This window comes from Macrobrachium nipponense, chromosome 1 (assembly GCF_015104395.2).
Source record: "Macrobrachium nipponense isolate FS-2020 chromosome 1, ASM1510439v2, whole genome shotgun sequence".
Classification (NCBI taxonomy): domain Eukaryota; kingdom Metazoa; phylum Arthropoda; class Malacostraca; order Decapoda; family Palaemonidae; genus Macrobrachium; species Macrobrachium nipponense.
In genome coordinates, this window is record NC_087200.1 from 105,472,609 (window position 1) to 105,493,811 (window position 21,203).

Here is a 21,203-nt window from a genome sequence, read left to right on the forward strand (position 1 = left end):
TGCTGAAGGGCTTACAGTACTCCAGTGCTGTGCTTTGTATGAGCTGCATAATTTATTCATTCTAGCTTTAGAATTTCATATTAAAAAACATATGGTTGTTATAATTTCATATTTACTAAACAAATGAAATGGTCAAGAATCATATAAAAAGCATATTAAAATCAGGGAGCAAAGGGTACATATTGTAAATCAAAATAATACAATTGTATTTATGGAAATTAGTGTATGTTATCAATGCACAGGCGTTGGTCGTTTTTTCCCCAGATGTTTCCCATTCAGATACGGGAAGGGCAAACAAATCAACGTCCAGAGGATAAAACACAGAGACGGAGCTAAACACTCAACCCTGTTACGAGTCAAAACACCTAAAAGTTTGATTTCTTTGGCTGGTTGAAATTCGTAAGGTTTTTGACATCTCTCGGCTGAGGCTCATAGTCACTTGTTCCATTTCCTTTTGCCTCTGAATTTTTTTATTTGCTAAACTGTTCTTTTATAATGCTGCTCTGTCCTTATTGGTCCAATACTGATGGAAGATATTAAAATTTAATCCACAGAAAACAGTGACAGGTCTCATGTCTTTGTCAGAACTCTGTAAGTGACCCCAGACGGGGAGGCAGGGTGTTTGTGCTGTAAGAAAACATTGCCACACATATTTTTATACTTGTGAAAAGGCATCCTGCAAAAGTATTGTTTTGAGCAAATTAAACATGAGGTTCAATGTAATGATATCTATTGCCTAAAAGATCATTTCATTATGATGTATTGCACTAATGGTGACATTTATTTGGCAAAAATGTCTTATACGTAAATAGCTGAATTCTGATAAGGATGAAGTTGTCATTCATTTAATATCTTACTATATAAATGTAATCCATGAAATGAGAAAACACTTGAGAAAAAAATGGTTTTGTGCTTCAGTTTTTCTTGATATGAGGAAAAAAGATACATGTTACACATTTTAGTAGGTAAGAAAAGTAAAATTAGCAGTTTCCTATTAAACAGGCTGAGATCATAGGACAGTTTTGCAATAATTTGTCCGTCAGTGGGCCATAAAAGTGCTGAGCAAAATCACCTGTACACCTCTGCAAAGATTATTTTGGCAATAATACTGCAGGATGTGTTTATTTACACATTCAACTGTACAGAACTGTCAATAACTAAGTATAGGTAATTTCTTGAGATTTCTTCCGTAAGTGGATGGATACACATTTGTTGCCGCCATTTCCTCATTCCTAATACTGCTGTCATCTTTCATCCATTCCTGTTTTGTAATATAGAGATGCTGAATTCCAGGGATGATTACCTGTACACACATACACACACACACATATATATATATATATATATATATATATATAATATATATAGATATATATATATATATATATAGTGCCATTTCCATGACTTAGCCAATTGTAATTAGCAAGAAATGTCTTACTTAACACTAATGGGGCCTCTCTTGTTTTATAATGACTCAGAATTACCACAGCCTCTGTTTCTGACTTTTTGCAATGTGCAAGCCTCTAATGGATTCTTCAGCATTTTATCCCCACTTTAATCCAACAAACTGATCTTTTTAAGAAACAAAATGAGTTTTTTATACAACTATTTGCTCATTTCAATCTCATATCTAAATAACATGAAAAGTAAGGCTCCAGGTAGCACTTGGAAGGCCATGCTGCTACCTGTCTTTTCCTTATTAAACTGTGTAATTCTGATAACAACAGAAGACCATGAATTTGGGCATATGTGAGCGATTGGTTTTATGATGTAATTAAAGTTTTTATAAAAAAAAATCCTTTTTTAGGATTCTTTAAGCAATCCAGATTTGCAGTGTCCATCCTCCAGTTGTCAATGGTTTTCATGTAATTCTGAGTAACAGATTTAAATTTTCATGCTGACAAACAAGTGGTATTAATTGTGTTGTTAATATTTTAGTTTGTGCTCCTTAACTTTAGTGCTGTAGCAGAAATAATTCAAGTCAAAGGTTATTGCAAGGAAATAGCAACAGAGGACTTATCATGAAAGATTTTATTTAGTCATGCATTCATGTGTGCTGGTTTTTTCATATAAAACACATCATTACTGTATTATCATTACAAAACTCTGGGATTGTTTTTTAACAAAAGAAAGTCATATCTTTTTTAATTTGGTATTGTATATAAAATATGAGATGTAGGTTTTGGGACAACATCACTTGGACAAGACCTTGTTCAATGTTACTAAAAAGTTTTATGTAAACCGAGGGAAGAAAGTGAATAAATAGGAGCACAATTGAGTCATAAATAATTTTGCATTCCCGCCTATTGTCCTTAGGGAAGAAGCAATTATTTGAAAGGAATTAAGGAATTTATTTTTTCTTTTGCATGCTAAGTGTAAATTTTCATTAAAATTAATTATAGACACACATCTGTGAGTCAATAAAACCAATATTTTTATTTCAAGTTTGGAGGTCACAAACGTCCGCATCTGCTGTCCAAATAACCCAAATAATGTAGCTTTACCAACATCAGTACGACTACCATCTTCAGGTGGCTTTGCCCAGCAAGAGACTCCATCTCATATAACATTTGGAGGATCAACATCAGGTGGAAGTTCCCAGGCTCTTCCTGTTGCACCTCAGCAGAACTTACCATTGCCAAGTTTTCCTTCTCAGTCACCAAATAATTTTCCCATCTCTACAACAAATACTGCTGGGTCACTCCCTCCAACAACTCAAACTCAGAATCCATTCCTGCAAGGTACAGGAGACCAGATTGCAGTGTCTCTGCCCATTCATCCCCAAGTTCCATCTAACCAAAACCCACTGGCTCCAGGGACAACTCTGAGACCTCAGAATGGCGATTCATTTTCTCCTAATTCATTACTGCCAGATCGAACAAATGATGATCAATCTCAAGATTCTGGCACTGGTTCTGATATACCACCAGAGGGAGCGTGTGGATCATTAGATAATTTAAAAACTGCAAGAGCAAATGGGGTAAGATATAGATTTCCTCCGTCTAGAAGAATCATTTACTAGTATTTTGATCCTGAATTTTTTTTTAGAAAATGAAGAGATATGTTAAGCTGACACTTCTGATAATCCTTTTCATAAATGATCTTGGGAAGTTGAAATTTACAACTGAATTTTACTGTCTTTTACTGTAATAAAACTGGTGTAATATATTATCATTAGCTTTGAAATAAGAATAGTAAGATTTTGTTCTATCTTTACAGCAATCACATTGGCCGTGGCTTGTTGCTGTAGGCTTCTTTGATGAGACACGAAATTTTGAGGTTACTTGTGGAGGTGCTATTATTACCAAGAAGCATGTCATTACTGCAGCTCACTGCTTAACAGTTAGACCAAATCCGTAAGTATCTCATATTATTTGTAACTATTTTTTATTGCCTCGTACGTAGCAGTATCTCAGGTTTTCATAGATACTCTTGAAGTATTTTGCATGGAGGAAACTGAAATTTTTATATGATTAATTTAGATCAAAAGAAGGACTTTTGAGGAGTTGAGGTCCAGTAATTTTTGAAATGTAAGAATCAACAAAAGAAAGGTGAACTAAGTTAGCTAATTTTTATTAAATTTATGGTGGACATTTTTGCCAAATTTCTTTTTTGCACAGCTAACCCAGTTCCCATTCAAGCTCACCAGCAGCAAGTGTGCCATTTACAGATATTTACAAAGATGAAATAAACGACCCCTGTGGTAGAGGTGTAAGAATACTACCGCCGTAGGTCCTCCATGTCGTAAAAGGACAGCTGCTGCCTTGCAATCTCACTTTTTAGCCAAAGGGAAGGCCCACTGCCAATAACTGCAGAAACTACTACCTTGCAGGTGGACTTTTTAGTCAAAGGGAAGGCCCAACGCCAATAACTGTGGTTGCTAACAGCAAGGACAAGCGGTCGTAAAAACCCCTTTTGCCAAAAATAAACCATGCCTAATGTTGTGAGGAAGGCAGTGGAGAAGGCACATCAGGCAACCGACCCCTTAATGTAAGGATGACAGTGGGAAAGAAGACAAAGATGAAATAAACATGCATTTTATTTTGGAGCTCAATGTAGTACAGTGCAGTGCTTTACTGTTGTATAGAAAATGCCCATGTGCCGTGGAATTTCCATTATTTTGCCAAACAGTTTCTGTTCTATTTAATATCGACATTTGCTTTGTTGGAAAAGTAAGTTGCTGTACCTTAAAACTTAAGATTAGCTTGTATTCCCCTGAACTAGGCAGTGTGATTTTATAGTTTTCTGGTGTCTAACTATCAAACAGCCAACCCAAGTCCATTATTTAAAAAATAAATTACTGACCCAAGCCTATAACGTGCGTTATGTAAGATTCTAAGAGGCATGGTTCAACAATGATGAGTTATGTACGTATGCAGAAACATTATCATCTTTTGTATACTGTAGTAAAGTATGTATTTCCAGTTTCCTATCCTTACGTGGTCCAGGTTCGATTCCCAGCAATGCCAATAAGGAACCAGAGATATTTATTTTTGATGATAGAAATTCATTTCTCGATGTGGCTCGGGCCCCACAATAAGCTGTAGGTCTTGTTTCTAAGTAACCAATTGGTTCCAAGCCACGTAAAAAAAAATCCAATCCTTCAGGCCAGCCCTAACTGTTAATCAGCTCAGTGGTATGGTAAAGCTAAGAATGGTACTTATTTACTGTTATCGAGATTGTCCCGATTGAATTCAGCAACACCCAGTCCCTGAAATAACACGTGAAGCATACGCTACCCGCTTACCTTAACATGCATCATGCCCTCACTCCTCTCGTGTGTATTTCAAGATTTTGGTGTTGCTTGAAGAATCCTTATTGTAGATTCGCTTAACTTTATTAGGCTCGTAACTCCGTCTCTTGCATTGCATCAGAGGGAGTTCTCAATACATTTTTCTTTTCGAAAGCAACTGTTTCTGGAGCAAAACCCTTCTCTATCATGTGCTGGTCTCCATGTCCAGGACGCTTCCCTGGTTCTTCCGCGGTCCCGCCTCTAGCAAGCGGTAACTTACTTCACGTGTTAATATTGGAGGGAAAAACTTATGGAGGGAAATTTGAACACACACAAAAAAAAAAAAACATCAACCTGAATTGCTATGGAGAAAAGGGATAAGAACATAGACTACACTTAACAAAACTTATTTGCAGTTTCTATACTGTTTCCTATTGTCCATGCTTTTCATCTGACTATCATTATTAAAGCAACTGTGAAAATTGAGATACGTATTGTATAACAGAAATAGTATTGTTATTTTGTAAATAAATGTTTTAATGAAAAGGTAATATCATGGTTTTCAGGTCTCTCTCTCTCTCTCTATCTCTTCTTTTTTTAACAACACAGTTTATTCCAAGTTTTTAGATAATCAGATAAAAGCTTCTCTTAAGTGAACCTGAAAAAATCCTGATTCTCACTAGTTTTTGTCAGTATCATTGAGTTTGGTTGTTAACTGATTTAACCTTATATTTCCAGAACACATGTTCGTGTAGGTGATTTCGACCTAGGTAGAAACAACGATTTGGCCAAACCCCAAGATATCCGCATTGGCAATTTCCAGACTCCAGGCTACAAATCAGACACATTTGCCAATGATATTGCCATTATAACGCTTGCTCTGGACGTCACATTTAATGGTAATACAAGTTTAATTCTTAAATTTGCAACCATTTCTATATGTAGTAATTGATGATATACCGTTACAATCACTTGGTTGATGTGCCCTAATGTAGGTGGCTGCCTCCAAGCTAAGGAAGTTCTTGCCATGTTTTTTTTTTTTTTTTTACCAAAGATAGATTCAGTATCAGTGAGTAATCTTTGTGGTTTTCACCAGCTCTCAGACCTTTGAATAGAATGGAGGATGGTGAATTTAGGAAGGGTATAGGTTAGCCTGTGAATGGGCTGTGTTAAGGATCTGTTGTAGGTACTGGTCGTAGAGCCTAGATCTTGGCCATGGAAAGGTGAGAGTTCCTCCATCTTTTTCAAAGAGGCTTGAAGATTGATAGTTTTCCCTTGTCATTGTGGGACTCATTAGGAGCCTTCAGGAAAATAATTCTGTTGCAGTGAAATAAAACCCTCTTCTTAAGTCCTTAGCAGCATATAGGGTAGTTAGATCCCCCCCTTTTCATTTAGGCTTAAAGTAAAACTGAATCAGGTTCTTGGAGAAGCCTCTTGATCAGAATAACATGGCATTGAAATATGAGCATAACTATAGTATCCCCCTGCTTGGGTGGGCAAGCAACTGAAAAGGTTATGTACACTTTCCAGACTTACATGGCGTCATTTTCATGGAAAACACTAGCCTAGTTTATGTCATTAATATATATTGAAAACTGGAGAAACTTTGGAAAATTGAAGGGATCTTCTAAGAGAAACATTGGAAACAACCTTCTGTTTTGAGTGAGACATAATTTTGAGTGTTTAGGAAAACAGTTTTATATTTTGTCCTAGAACCCACGTGCCCCATTACTGTGGTAATGGATAACTCACCATCAAATTTGGCCGTAATTTTTTTTCTATTTTGCAATACGTTTTTGTATTCTGAAACATGGTGATTACGTACAGTTTACTGTGTAGTATACTGTTTACTAGTATGTTACAAAATACTCCAAGGTTGCACCGTACCATTAATGCGTAATGTTCTTTCAGCCTGTTCTTGAATTATGTTTTACATTGCTGTAAATCTATAATGCAAATGGCACAGCAAAAATAATTCACGATGAAATCTCTTGGTCAGAGGCACTGATGCATTATATCAGATGCATTATATCAGCCTAATACGTATTTAACTACAGAAATTAAAAACTTTCATTGAAAAATAGTTTGTAAAAGTGTTTTTGCAATAATGAAAAGTTTTGCCCCTTTGTATGAAACGCTTCAGCGTGGATTTGATTTAAAGCAAGCCTCAGCATCAGAGTAATTGGGGATGGTGCAGTGATTAAAGAAAATTTTCCGCCATGTTTCACTACTTATAAAGGAATACTTCACTAAAGCATCATCATAGGGATATTAGCAGAGTAGTTTCAGCAAGTTATAAACAGTTTACGTATGGCACCACTAAGTTCAGAAAGTTTTTAGTTTTGGGAAAAGTATTTAAGATATAAAAATTAGTGTGGAAGATATCTCAGTAAATGCGTGCACTGTACATTTCTCACAAATGGTAGGAAGAAGTAGGAAGGTGGTAGATAGGATGGCAAAAAGGCAAACCCTTTCAGTCACTTTTGATGTGTTTGTGTCTCATCACATAAAAAAATCCATACTGTATGGCATCACAAGATCATTGAACTAAGCCAAGGACATGGTGAGTGAAGTTAGTACCCAGGCCTGCTTCGCCATGCAGGACAAAGGCCTCAGTGCTTCATTTAGTCATACCATCTTTGGTCTATGATTAATAAATCCAAAAGGACCCCTTATCCCAGAATTTCCAAACTGTACCTCCCTCCATTCCTTAAAAGTCTGAGCAAGAACTACTAGTGCTTATATTTGCTACCTTTAGTTGTCTTATATGTGCTTTTCTTGTGGATTCTTTGTGGTTGTTATATGTTAATTCAACATGTATAGGTACTGGTTAATACTGCTGGTAATATTTACTATAAATCGTAAAGAAACATCTTAGTGATTTCATTCTCATTGCCAAATTATTGTGAATGGAGGTCAGTAATAGGAGACTATGGCTTCACATGTTTGTTGGTAAGTTGACATTGCAGCAAAGGTAAGGTGTAAACATACAGAAAATATAACAAGTGTAATAAAAGTCTGTAAGCATATGAGGTCGTCAACTTACCAAAAGGGATCACGACTTCTTACTTGAGGTAGAACATATAGAATCATAATCTGTAAGGTAGTTCAAATTTGATTGACACCAAATGAAAATCACGTGCAGTATATACGGTGTATGGCTTACTTTTGTAACACTTGGAGCCAAACATGTTAATAAGAAAAGATTTTTTGCACTGAGGAGTTATGTAAGTTTTTTTGCTCTTACATACAAGACATACATAGCCCCCACTATCCCACATTAAGTAACTGATTCCCTAGGAATCTTACTTATGAGTTGTGTACTGTATTTTCCTTTGTTCTTGTACCTCTTGCATTAAGTGACCCGCCCTTGAATGCACTGCCTTTGTGATAGACATTTTCCTTAATTTACTTTGTATGCATTTTGTGAAATAAAAAAGATTTAGATTTAATCTTACAGTGTCAGGGGAGAGGACATGAGCTTTGTGTTCTGTGAAACAATAATTCATATTGGTACACTGACTCTACAAATGCCTATAAAACATTGTGAATTCCTTTCTCCAGATATTTTTTTGTTAAACTGGTTTTTTTTAAATAGCCTTACCTATCATAGTTTTGTACAACAAAAATTATATGCTTTACTTTAGATAATAAGATATTCAATATTTAAATTCAGCAACACTTCATCTCATAGCTAGAAAACCTAGTGCCGTAAAATATTTCACATGAAATCAAAGTACAATATATGTTTCCAAATTGTCGTCTAATTTAAGAGTAATGTATTTTTAATTTATTTCAGACTTTATTCAGCCATTGTGCCTGCCCCATAGATTCCGTTATGATGGATTTCGTTACCAAAATCTCAATGTCATTGGCTGGACCCACACTCGCTTCAGTAAAGGTGAGTTTTGCACTTTTCTAAACTGTAAAGTGTTGGTTGTGTTTTAAGGAACACTACAACACTTATAGATGAATTAACTGTTCAACTGAGGTATTATTCAAGTCAGAATCCCACCCTTTTGCATGAAAGCTCTGAAAACACATAAATCTTTCTATACTCCAGCATTTAAACCAAGGAAACTCATGATATGCTCCGGTACTTTATCCATTAATCAGAATGTTGTGTGCGCATAAAAACCCACAAAAATTTTCTTATTTTACAACATGAATACATACATAACTTGGGCATGAATACCTTAGAAAAACATAAAGGTAATGCAGGGAAGCCAGATAACTTGCATACGGGATTTTGTATATGTACAGATTTGTGTTGAGTGTTGCCATTAGCAGACATGTAAGAAGTGAGTCCTGGAAGCAACCAAACTAAGAAACATTAATGACCGTATGGCTGCTACTACTTGCAAATTGTAAAAGGAAAAAATATGGAAATATGAGATCAAACAAGAGCACAGAAATACTAGTTAAAATAATAACAAACACAGATTAATAGAGAGATACATTGAGTGGATATAATTAAGAAGATAAATCACTCTACATTATGAAGTACGTACAAACAAAGAATACTGGTCTTTATCACATTCGACCCCTAGTATTCGCAGGGGATGTGTACCACAACCCCCCCCCCCCCCCCCCCCCGTTAGGTCAAATCCGCAAATACTTGGAACTCTTCTAAAAACACTTATAACTGCCTATTTTGAGAGTTCAAGCACGAAAAGAAAATGCTTATACATACCTGAGTATTTTGATCATTTTATCAAAAAAATGCATTTATTCACGAAACTTATGCGAAAATACAGTAATTAGTGGATATTTCTCTATGAAAAATACCGTGAATATGCTCATTTTCTGCGAATAATGTGTATATATTTTCCATGGAAAAATCCATGAGTAAGTGATTCCGCAAATCCGGAACCTTGAATAAGTGGGGGTTGAATGTGTGCTTGTATTACATACTACATCAGAAGGTGGAAATTGGATAAAATGTGAAGTTTTAAACCCAAGGCATCATATGCAGTGTATTAAAATGACTGAAATAGCATTAACTGTGAAAACAATGTGTAAATAAGTACAGTAATGGAAACCACCATCTTTATATGAGATGGTTATAAAGGGTCTGCATGTCAATACTGCTGGGAATCTTCTGGAAGCCTTGAGTGAATAAATGCGAAATACATTTCAGTAGTCAGTGGAAAAACACACTAAACATACAGATTACCACTAAAAAAGAAAATATATGAGTTTGAAATCTACTAACCCTACAGGGAAAGCTACTGAACAAAATAATATTGTCAGTGACTAGTGAAATTTCAATAGAACCTACAAAACAAGCAAGATATGGACATTTACTCATAAAGTGTTCTAAAAAAATGAAGTTACAAGTTGTAAAAATTGAGATTATCTAAAAAAAGACAAGGCATAAACATTTCAAGTGATAAAATATTACAGAATCCAAAGATTACAATAGCAAATATCCCAGAAGATGAGGAAGGAGAGAGAATCAGTATATGTAAACTATAGGAATCAGTCACAGTTGACATAAAAAGGCTGCTACACTAAGTGTAAAACCAACCAAACTACTAGAATGGAATATTGCATCATAAATGCTCACCACAGATAGACAGTAAACAGGAGTATGCAACTATATGTTTTATTTATCCGTTGAATGTTGCAGTGTCGTGACAGGTACCATGTAATACAATACTTAAAATGCCATAAGTTGGAGACTGTGTACAGATAAAATGAAGTGTATACAATTTAAATGCTTACATACAACAGGGCACAGACCATACAAGGATGAATAAAAGGTACAACTCATACTACATAACTACAATAGTATTCAGCAGAGCTAACATTTGATTAGTGAATTACTGAGAAAACTATTGAAATATATGAACATTTGATAAAAAATATGTTTGATGTAGTTTTATAATTTATGTATAAAAAATGGCATGCAGTCTAGTCTATCAGGTTCCCCTCAAACTTGAAATAGTAGATGTGAAAACTTAGACATCCACGTAAAATTTCGAAAACAGTTATGACATGGAAGAGCATATGATTCAAGAGACCTAGTATATGGCCAAACTAACAAACAGGTGGAACAAATGTTATTAGACTGCAAGGCCCACAAAACTGAACCTGGATGACGATAATGAAAACTTTCTTGCCTGGGGGCCTTTAATATACACAAAGCACTTACATTATTAATTGAATGGCAAATTCAAAAGGCCACTCAAACATTAGTAATAGTCAGCTCTTCATTTGTGTTTTTCCAATTTTGAATATACTACAAAAATAAGTGTACATATAGCAAAAGATAAAAGAACATTAAAGTCAAGCTCAAAATCTGTAAGCTGCAGCCAAATGTGTTTTCCCACAAAGTATAAGGGCCACTCAAAATCTAGAAGGACTAATATAGTAGCTAGTTTATAAGATACCAGATACAATAATACAAGCATTAATATTTATATCTTATTTTTAAGAGTTATTGCTAATGTGCATTGTACCATTATATTGTACAGTACTGTAGAATTCCAAACATACTTCTTTATATTACAAAGTAAATTATTTTTTTCATTCTTTAGGGAGAAGTGATCAACCACAAATACCAAGTGACTTCCTGTCTCCTGTAATTGGACTTGGTGATTGCCAAAGAAATTACCAGAAAACTTCAAAGACTGTTGTTATTGATCGTACCAATCTGTGTGCTGTTGGAGGAATGCAGGATGTTTGTTTGGTGAGAAAATCTTTTGTACTTTAATTATATATGTAAAAGATTCTGGCAACACATAACCTGATATGTAATATTAACTGCACTACTTTCATTCTAGAAAGAACAGAACTACTGAAGTGAGGGCAATTTTTGACAATAAAGGAAGAAATAGGTACATTAATGGTAAAGGTAGTTTTAGAAATAGTATTTATAATTATTTATAGGTTTTCACTGGAGCAATAATTTGGTTTCCTTGGAGAAAATAACTGAATAAAATTTACCATAATTAGTAGATGAAGGGGATAATCTGAATAGAGGATAGAGGTAGAGGTGAGCTAAAAGGCAGATGGCAAGGCCAGAAATGATTTGAGAAAAATATTTAGGAAAACAAAGTGGCAGAGTACAGAGTGAAAGGGTCAAAATAAATAAAAAACTGAAATAGAGAAAATAAAGTTGAAGAGAAATTAAGAATAAAACAATAGATACAGTTTGTTCTGACAGGTATATGAACCTACGCTTTCATAGATGGAGTAGTCCGTGCTTACCTATCTTCGGCTGTTATTGAATCGTCTTTGAAAAGCAAAATCTTAACACTACACCTGGGTCATTTGGTGTGACCTGGGTCAACATGCCTTCCTCCGTTGTGATCACAGCCACCCTAGAGTTTGCATGTTATCTGAGTCATCTCTCTTTTTCATTCACACTTTTCTTTGTCCTTTGTAAATTGGAATACAGTCATACCTCAAACGCAATTAGAGTTGGGCGAATTCACAACAACATGAACTTTTCATTGGAACCTAACTAATTATCACAGCAAGTTTTTCACAGACACGTGAACATTTGCAAATTCTCGAGAAACCCTACGAGAGTGTTTTTCATTTTTTTTAGGTAATTTGTAACTTTTCAAGCTTTTATGTATAAGTTAAATATTTAACTCTCTCTCTTACCGTAGATGAGAGAATTTTTATGGTACATGTGTATGTTCATTAATATTTTCAATTTATATAATAATGATAATATAACTGAACTGTAATTACAAAATTCATATGTAATGTTATTTTAAAGAAAAACTAACATTTCCTCCATCTTTGTTTAACTTGAAGAGAAGCTCGAAGCCAGAACTATATGTCAATTTAATGTGACGGGCTGGGTGACTGTTACAATAAGCAGCTCTCTCTCTCTCTCTCTCTCTCTCGTTCGTAGTTAGCGGTAGTGGTACCTCGAGATACGAAATTAATCCGTTCCGAGGCGGTCTTCGTATCATGAGCTTTTCGTATCTTGGACCGCATTTTACATGTAAAATGGCCAATCCATTCCAAGCCCTCCAAAAACACCCCAGTAAATGTCATAATAAAGCTAAATTGACCTATAAACAATGAAATATACTAAAACAATTTGGACCATTCAATACCTAACTTAATACGTACTGCTAATATACCTGTAAATAAAGTGTATTAGTGTACATGATATACAAGAAATACTGTACGTACATACGTATGTATGTAGTAAAATGTAGAAGCTTACCTTTTGAGTGAGGCTATCTCCGAAAGTGGCGACAGAGGAGGAGGACAAACGGCAGATATGTACGTACACTTCACTTTACGAAACACATAAAAAAATTTAAGGAAAACATAAACTAAACTTTATGAAACACACTAACAAAACTGTAACACTTAACTTTACAAAAAACTTAAAATTAAAAATTTTTTTTTGTCTTTTTATTTTTACATTTTTTTTTACTTTTTTATGCTTTACGTCTTTTTATTTATTTATTTATTTATTTATTTTTTTTTTTTACAAAATTTCAACTTCTTCATCACTTTCAACTTTCTGTTGTTTAGTATCACTTGGTTCTTCCTTTTTGCTTACTACTCCTACTAAAGGCCTCTTTAAAAAATAACTATCCAAGGAAGATTGCTTCTGCCTACTTTTCACAATGTTCCTGAAACGACTCAGGCAAACGTCATCGAAATGTGCAACCATACGACCTGTGTAAGCCTTTTCGGGGTGTCTCTTTTCTACAAATGATTGCACCCTATGAAAAGCAGCTAGAGCATCCTTAATTTCTGCGGTTGTCATAGAGTCGTCGTCCTCCTCCTCGCTGCTGCTAGAGAACTCCTCTTGAACGACGTTATGTTGCATGGCCTCCAACTCCTTCAGGTCATCCGTCGTAAGCTCCTCTTGGTGCTCCTAAAGAAGGTCATTGATGTCATCCTCGTCGACGACCAGCCCCATGGACTTGCCGAGGGCAACGATCTCGTCAAGATCTGGTTGCGAAACAGTTTCAGGATCGTCAACTGTTCCTGAATCTGCAGCATCAGCTTCGCCCATGTCGAATTCCTCGAAGTCTCGGGCGGATACGGCATCAGGCCAGAGTTTCCTCCACAAGGAATTCAAGCTTGGTCGATGAGTCTGATGCACATGACAATGTCGAAATGCTCCTTCCAAAATTCACGCAAGGTGAGGTTTGTGGTATCGGTGATGTCGAAGCATCTCTTGAAAAGATGTTTCGTATACAGCTTCTTGAAGTTCGATATCACTTGCTGGTCCATGGGCTGGAGGAGAGGGGTGGTGTTAGGCGGAAGATAAAGAATCTTGATGAAGGAATACTCTGCTAGGATATCTTCCTCAAGGCCAGGAGGGTGGGCAGGGGCATTGTCCAACACCAGCAGACATTTCAGAGGGAGGCACTTCTCTTCCAAGAATTTCTTCACTGTTGGGCCGAAACACAGATTTACCCACTCGGTGATATGTGACTTCACTTAACATTACATTGGCACTTTAAACATATTATTAACCATTGCCCCTCTTTTCCTCTGACAGAGGAGCTCGGCCACCCAAAATTGCTAGCTCCCGCCTAGCCACTAGACACACAAGCATCTCATGATATATATAAAACATATAGGCCGGCTCAAAAAAAGAAATAGTGCACTCCCGTCGCACACCATATCGGCAACTAATGCACAATGTATTAATTTACCACATGACTCAGGGCCATCTCCGTTGCTGGAGCCCTTGTGCTTCGTCGAATACACGAAAGTTTAAGAACTCCTAGCACACAAATTGTGATCAGTATAGCACCTAGCATGACCATTACTATTGGTATAGTGTAACAGGCGTCGAAAAAGAAATCCTCTTCGTCACTATCTTCCAGTGGCGGGACTGTAGCGGTCTCCACTGTAGGCGGGATTCAAACCGCCTTATGGCTTCCACTTGATCGACAAGTTGTAGACACGCCGACTAAGTACCATGAAGGAATCCGAGAGAACCCTGCAGGAACCATCAAACAGCTGGGATCCCTGTAGGACGAGCGAATTATTGTAGACGCAGGTCGAGTACGTAAACCAACTCGAAACAACTCAGCACGCGCCATTATTCAGCTTCTGCGACCCTCGTGAGTGTATCCAACACCCTCTTGTCGCGAAACTAGATTCAACGTTTTCTACTGAAGGAAACGTGGTCACCACCCCATTATTCTACGCAAGTGCTACTCGCACCCACCTCATCGAAGACTGTAGACTCCTGATTTATCCCAGAAATTATCCTGAGACGATATATCGAAGACATCTCATCCTTTGCAAAGGCAGTCCTCAGAAACGCCATTCGTGTGTAGACTTGACTTACCCTCTGGTACTGTAGAACGAAGTCGTCTCCCTTGCCATCCTCACGTAGAGTTGGGAATTTTCCAAAGTCATTGTGTGTCCGTATTTAAAAGGTCTACATGGTCATAAAATAACTAAAGTCTTGCTTCACCCCACAAATCCGTCATTAAATAATATATTCAATCTACTAGTCAAATATTAAAAAATTCCTCGCTAAACAAAATATAATCTTTACCTACTGAATCCTCACAAATAATCCCATATCTGACAAACACGATATCAAAAGAGAACCCATAAAGTCTAACAGCAAAAACCCCTTTATGGTTTATATAACTAGCCTCCATAAAATATAATGCCGAACACCCCTTCCATCCAACTCATATACCCTGACAAATTATATCTCCTATCTAAAAGAAGAATGCTATTAAGTGCTTGACCCTCATTACAACATCTCTCGTAAGAAAAGAAAAAAAGGAAAAGGAGAACAAAAAGAATAAGATAACACAACAATAATAAGTGAACTTCCCCCCCCCCCCCCACCCCCCCCCCCCCCATTACACAGCGCACATAAGAGAAAAGAAACATGTATAATTCAACATCCTTCCCAAAACGGAATGTGTACCGTTACGGAATCTGCTACCGCAGCAATCCTATCAACCAGAAAAGACCAGAAAAAAAAATCCCCTTACATGACACGTTCTTGTGAAATGCCATAATCAGCATCTACGAAAACAGTGCAAATCCCCGAGTAATCAACTCCAAAGGAAAGATCCGCAACCGGACTCATTACAGCAACCTTAGCAGAAAAAAAAACCCACCTGTGAACACGTCAGGTGCTTCGGACTGCAGCATAGTCAGACTCGCGAACGCCAGAAACTCATGACAAAAAAAAAATGCAGAACCATCTCCAGGATATGACTAAGGTGTTCAAAGATTGTCTCAAAGACATAATTCCCCAAATGATACTGTCCAATTATATAAAAATTATCACCTATTCAGGACAAAAACCACGATAAACTCACAATTCCTCTATTTAAATTATGTCCCCACGCCAAAAAGACCATCCCGTAAAATATTAGCCCCGAAATCTTACGTCAAAACACCGCAGATTTACACATAAGAAAAAAAAAACAGTAGAAGGAAATAAAGGAGAAAAAAAAATATGAAGCCATTCTGTCACCAAATCACAAAAAACGGACAGCAAGGAAAAAAGTGAAAAAAAATGCAATTGCGCAACAATATATTAATCACCACAACCAATTCTTTTCAATTTCGAGATATGTGTTAGCCTCGACTGACCTGTTTGTTCATTTAAAACTACAAATCTATTTCCAATTTTCTTTTCAATTACTTTAAAAGGACCTTCAAACTTCGGGCCTAGTTTGTAATTTAACTCATTTCTCACGTTAAGTTTTAAAAATACCTTGTCACCGACATTGATCTTGGGATTAGATGATTTACTAATACTCTTCTGAACCATATCTCTGGTTGTGGAATCGAGATTACGGCTGAGACATGCGTGCCTCTCTCTCGCTGTAGATATCAGCGCTTCAACCGTATCCTTCCCATGATGAGGCGTAGTTAGCAAATCAAATGTGCCTTGCGCTGGATAACCAAACAAAGCTTCAAAGGGGGACATTTTAATTGAATCACTAACCATAGTGTTAATACTATGTCTAACAACATTAATATATCTGTCCCAATTCCTATCATTACCACCTACCGTTTTCCTGAGCTCTTCGAGCACTTTCCTGTTTGCTCGTTCGCACAACCCATTAGCCTCGGGTCTGTATGGAATAATTGTTACTTTCTGTATCCCCATGACTTCAGCTAAAGATTCCAAGGTTTTGTTCACAAATTCCCTCCCATTGTCAGTTAATAGAACCTCGGGTGAGCCATATCTGCAAATGATACCATTGAAAAACGCTATGGCTACTTCTTCAGCCGTTCTATGCTTAAGTGGGAAAATTTCTATTACCCTTGTAAGTTCATCTATTATCACTAACAAGTACTTGTTCGCATATCTAGACTCACAAAAATTCCCTAAGATATCCATATGTATTCTCTGAAAAGGTCTACTCGGTATAGGATTCGATCCTAATTTGCATGACGTTGTCCTAGCAGGCTTACATGCGTTGCACACGGTACAATTCCTTAAGAAATTTTCCACATCTTTCCCCATATTCTTCCAAATGTATTTAGTGCGAACGTCATCATACGTTTTTTCTATTCCCTAGTGAGGACTACCGAACCTGCAATGAACATATCTAAAACCACTGGAATTAGGACCTTCGGAATTACGATCTGTGTCGTATCTCCTTTACTTTCACTGGTTCTCAACTTATATTTAATTTTCCTAACCAATAGATTACCTTCTAATTCCAAACCCGAAAAAGGCAGCTTATAACGTTTCCTGACTAATTCCCCTCTTATAAACGCTTTCGCATCTGCTAAAATCTCGTCGTCATCTTGCCTTTGCTCTACGAGAGGTATATCCCATTGTATGGTTTCGCTAGTGACTTGCGTGACTTGGAAACCTTCCGTGTCATGAAAACTCCTGCTGAGAGCATCAGCAACTACATTAAATTTGCCCTCTATATATTTGAGCTTTGCATCAAAATCTCTGATAGTTAAAAACCATTGAGCTCTTTTGGGCGACAAATCGGGTTTATTAAAAAGATCGAGTAATGGTTTATGGTCTGTAAGAACTTCTACTTTATTCCCAATCAGTAACATTTTAAAATGAACTAAGCTCGACACTATTGCAAAGGCTTCTTTATCTATGGTGGCCATGGACTTCTCGTTGCTGCCCTTTGTCCTGAACTTCCTGCTATAAAAAGCTATAGGATGAAATTTCCCATCGAACTTTTGCATAAGGCAAGCACCTATACCTTCCTGGCTTGCATCAGTCACTAATGTAAAAGGTTCCTTAAAATCTGGAAACTTCAAAACAAGGGGATTCATTAGCGCATCTTTGAGCTTTTGAAAACTCTCCGCCTGGGGTTCCTTCCATTGAAATTGAACGTTTTCCCGCAACACATCATTTAGGGGAGCTGCTATATTAGAGAACCCTTTTACAAATCTCCTAAAGAAACCAGCGATACCCAGGAATGACTTAATCTCTTTCTTTGATCTGGGGGTGCGAAAATTCGCTATTGCTTTGACTATATCACCATTTACTCTAACCCCTTCCTAAGATATGACGTGACCTAGATATGTGATCTGCTTTTTCAAGAACGAGCACTTGGCTCGCTTGATTTTCAACCCCGCTAATCTAAGCCTCCTAAGTACTTCTGTAAGCACTTCCAGGTGTTGCGCGATCGTGTTCGTTGCGATCAGGATGTCATCCATATACACAAAAACATTTTTGCCCAATAACCCGTGCAAAACTGTGTTCACCAACCTGGTAAAAGTCATCGGACTGCCCCAATGACTGCCCCTTGGGCACTGAAAAGGCGGTATATTCCTTGCTACTCTCACTAAGAGGGACCTGTAAGAAACCCTGCACCAAATCAATTGAGCTATAAATATTATGTCCCCCAATTTCAACAAAAAGATCTGGTATGCACGCGACTGGGTAGCGGTCAGGGATCGTTTTCTCATTTAAACGTCTAAAATCGACGCATACACGGACAGAACCGTCTTTCTTAGGCACCGCTAACAAGGGAAAGTTATAAGAAGACACGCTGGGCCTAATGATTCCTTCTTCTTCCCATCTATTAACCTCTTTCTCTACCTGTTCTCTGATTTTGAAAGGTATGCGATATGCAGGAATATAAATAGGTTTTGTGTCACTCTCCAAATTTACCTTATGCTCTAACACATTAGCCAACCCCAATTTATCACCTTGTAAGGCTACCGTATCCCCGAATTCTGCCAAGAGCCCGCTTATCGCTTCAACGTGTTCGCTATAATCCGCATTAGCTAAATGTTCTCTGAATGTTCGTTTCCTTTGCATTTCTGCCTCCGAAAACTCAGGTTTCCCCTCTACGATAGCCACTGAACCACTATCACAATTCCAATCTTGGAAATCCAATATATGTGTGTTTTTCTGGTATCTCCTAACTGTATCATTACAGTTTAGCAACTCTACCCACGTGAACTTATCCTTGGATACACTGTTCACCAATGCCGTGCTAACAATCCCTCTAAGCTTTTCGCTATTTTCAATAACACACACATCTGTTGGTTTTCTCATTTCCTTCAATTTAACTTTTCCCATAGTCTTTGAACCTGGTAATAACATAATATCTTCAGATAAAACACCTCTATATTTGTGGTTAGTATCTCCCTTTGCCACCGCCCCATACAAATTACCACCCTCAGTATCATCCCCAGCATTGTTAGTATCAGAAATAACATCCATATTAGTATCATCACCACCATTGTTATCACTGTGAACTCTGATAGAACCCCCGTAATCATTTCCCATATCACCAACATGTGTTTTAATATCACCTTTCTCCATAACACTCGTATCACCGCCATTAATACCACCGAGTACCTCTCCTCTTTCAATAACCTCCATGTCCTCCATTCTATTTACGTCGTCATATGGTAAGAAATAACCTGGCATTCCGACTATTATCCCATTAGCACCCGCATGGATCGAAATCTTGTGTCTTCTACAAGCAGGATGACCCAACAAGATTTTATTACCTAACGCAATTCCTTTTATTACCAAAAAAGGTTCTGTTAACACTCTGTCACCGAGAGAGAACTGTATTTGAACACAACCCAGGGTATTTAATCTATGGGCTTGCACATCACACACCGTTTCCGTTGAGGGTTGCAAAGGGTAATTGGGAAACATGGATTGATACAAATTATAGTCCATTAGATTTATCGAAGCCCCCGAATCTATAAACACTGGGATATCCACATCCCCTACTGTTCCATAGACTATAGGCTTGGGCTCTGGGGCTTCCCCCACGAGACCACAATGGCATTTACCAATCACCTGTACCCTTTTTGTTGATCGGGCTTCCAAAAATTTCGCCGATCCCTTTGCCCTCTGGTTTGACCTGCCTGGGAAGTTCTCACATTATAATTACCAGAACCTTGAGGTGTAGGCCTCGCATCTCTCTGTATCTGAGACAGACAAGACTGCCAATAATGATCAGTACTTTTACACACTCCACAATATTTAACTCAACACAATTTCTTTGGATGTCCTGGTTTATTGCAGTTGAAACAGCGCAACTGCTGTTGCTTTTGATCGATCAATCTTTTGTTATACTCAACTTTTGCACACAGACGATGAGGAGAAAGTTCCGTGTCTCTCTGTACTCTATCCCTCGGGCCTGTCCCGTTAAAAATTGTGCTATCTACAGTGGGACATTTAGACCTGTGTTTATCTATTTGGGTATAAAGTAATTCTTCGTCTGAAGTAGGCTCAATCTTTTCATCAAAGCTATCCACTATTGCATCGGGTACCTCGTGTAAGAGCAGTGAAAAATAGATAAATATATGAACATTGTTTAGAGGGAGATTATCCCCTGTAACCCATTTAGATGTTTTCAATTTTCCTACCCAATCCGCCACTGCGTCAAACAGCTTTGAACTATGTTCTACGAGACTGTCAGTGCCCTTCCGTAGTTTATAAAGACCCCGAAGGTCTCTCACCATATCTCAGTGTTCCTTTGAGCCATATGCTGTTTTCAAAAATGCTTGCAAGTCTGTCTAGGTACGAAATTTTGTAAATTGGAAACTCCTTGACCTGTGACTGAGGTCTCCCTTATTGAAATCTAGCAAAGCTTTCGCCTCTCTAAATGCCTCTACATCGTCTACTATATTCTTTCCCGCTAAATAGTTATTAACTCCTTCTATAAAGATATATACAGGTTGTGACAGTATGCCATCTACAATCCCTTTGAACGGGTTAACACCAGCACTAATGTTCGTCACGTGATGTAGTAGCGTCGTAGGGGCCTTAGTATCCGCCATGTTTCCCTGTTTCCGAAAGCTATTTTGTTCTATAAGCTTCCCCGATCTCAATAACATCAATGTATTTATATACACTAAACCCAATCAAGAAAATCGACACAAATTTTCCCCCAATAATGGATAACAAAAATCAAGCATGCGCCCCCGCCCAGTCACAATAACAATCCCACGAAAATGACAGTAACAAACAAAAAAAAAATAAGAGGGGATAGAAAAAGGAAAAAGAATGCAAGATGTCTGCCAATCAATTCGG

General features: G+C 37.3%; 1 protein-coding gene across 3 annotated transcripts in view; it reads left to right on the forward strand.

Moving 5' to 3' along the window:
* The window catches only part of LOC135219521 (proclotting enzyme-like), an 84,864-nt gene that overhangs the window by 39,634 nt on the left and 24,027 nt on the right, over positions 1 to 21,203 (forward strand). For all 3 annotated transcript variants that reach the window (XM_064256352.1, XM_064256353.1, XM_064256354.1), the window contains 5 exons: positions 2,446 to 2,980; positions 3,220 to 3,356; positions 5,471 to 5,631; positions 8,532 to 8,633; positions 11,275 to 11,426. In XM_064256352.1, the coding sequence (XP_064112422.1) occupies positions 2,446 to 2,980; positions 3,220 to 3,356; positions 5,471 to 5,631; positions 8,532 to 8,633; positions 11,275 to 11,426 (1,087 nt within the window). The remainder of the gene's footprint in view (positions 1 to 2,445; positions 2,981 to 3,219; positions 3,357 to 5,470; positions 5,632 to 8,531; positions 8,634 to 11,274; positions 11,427 to 21,203) is intronic.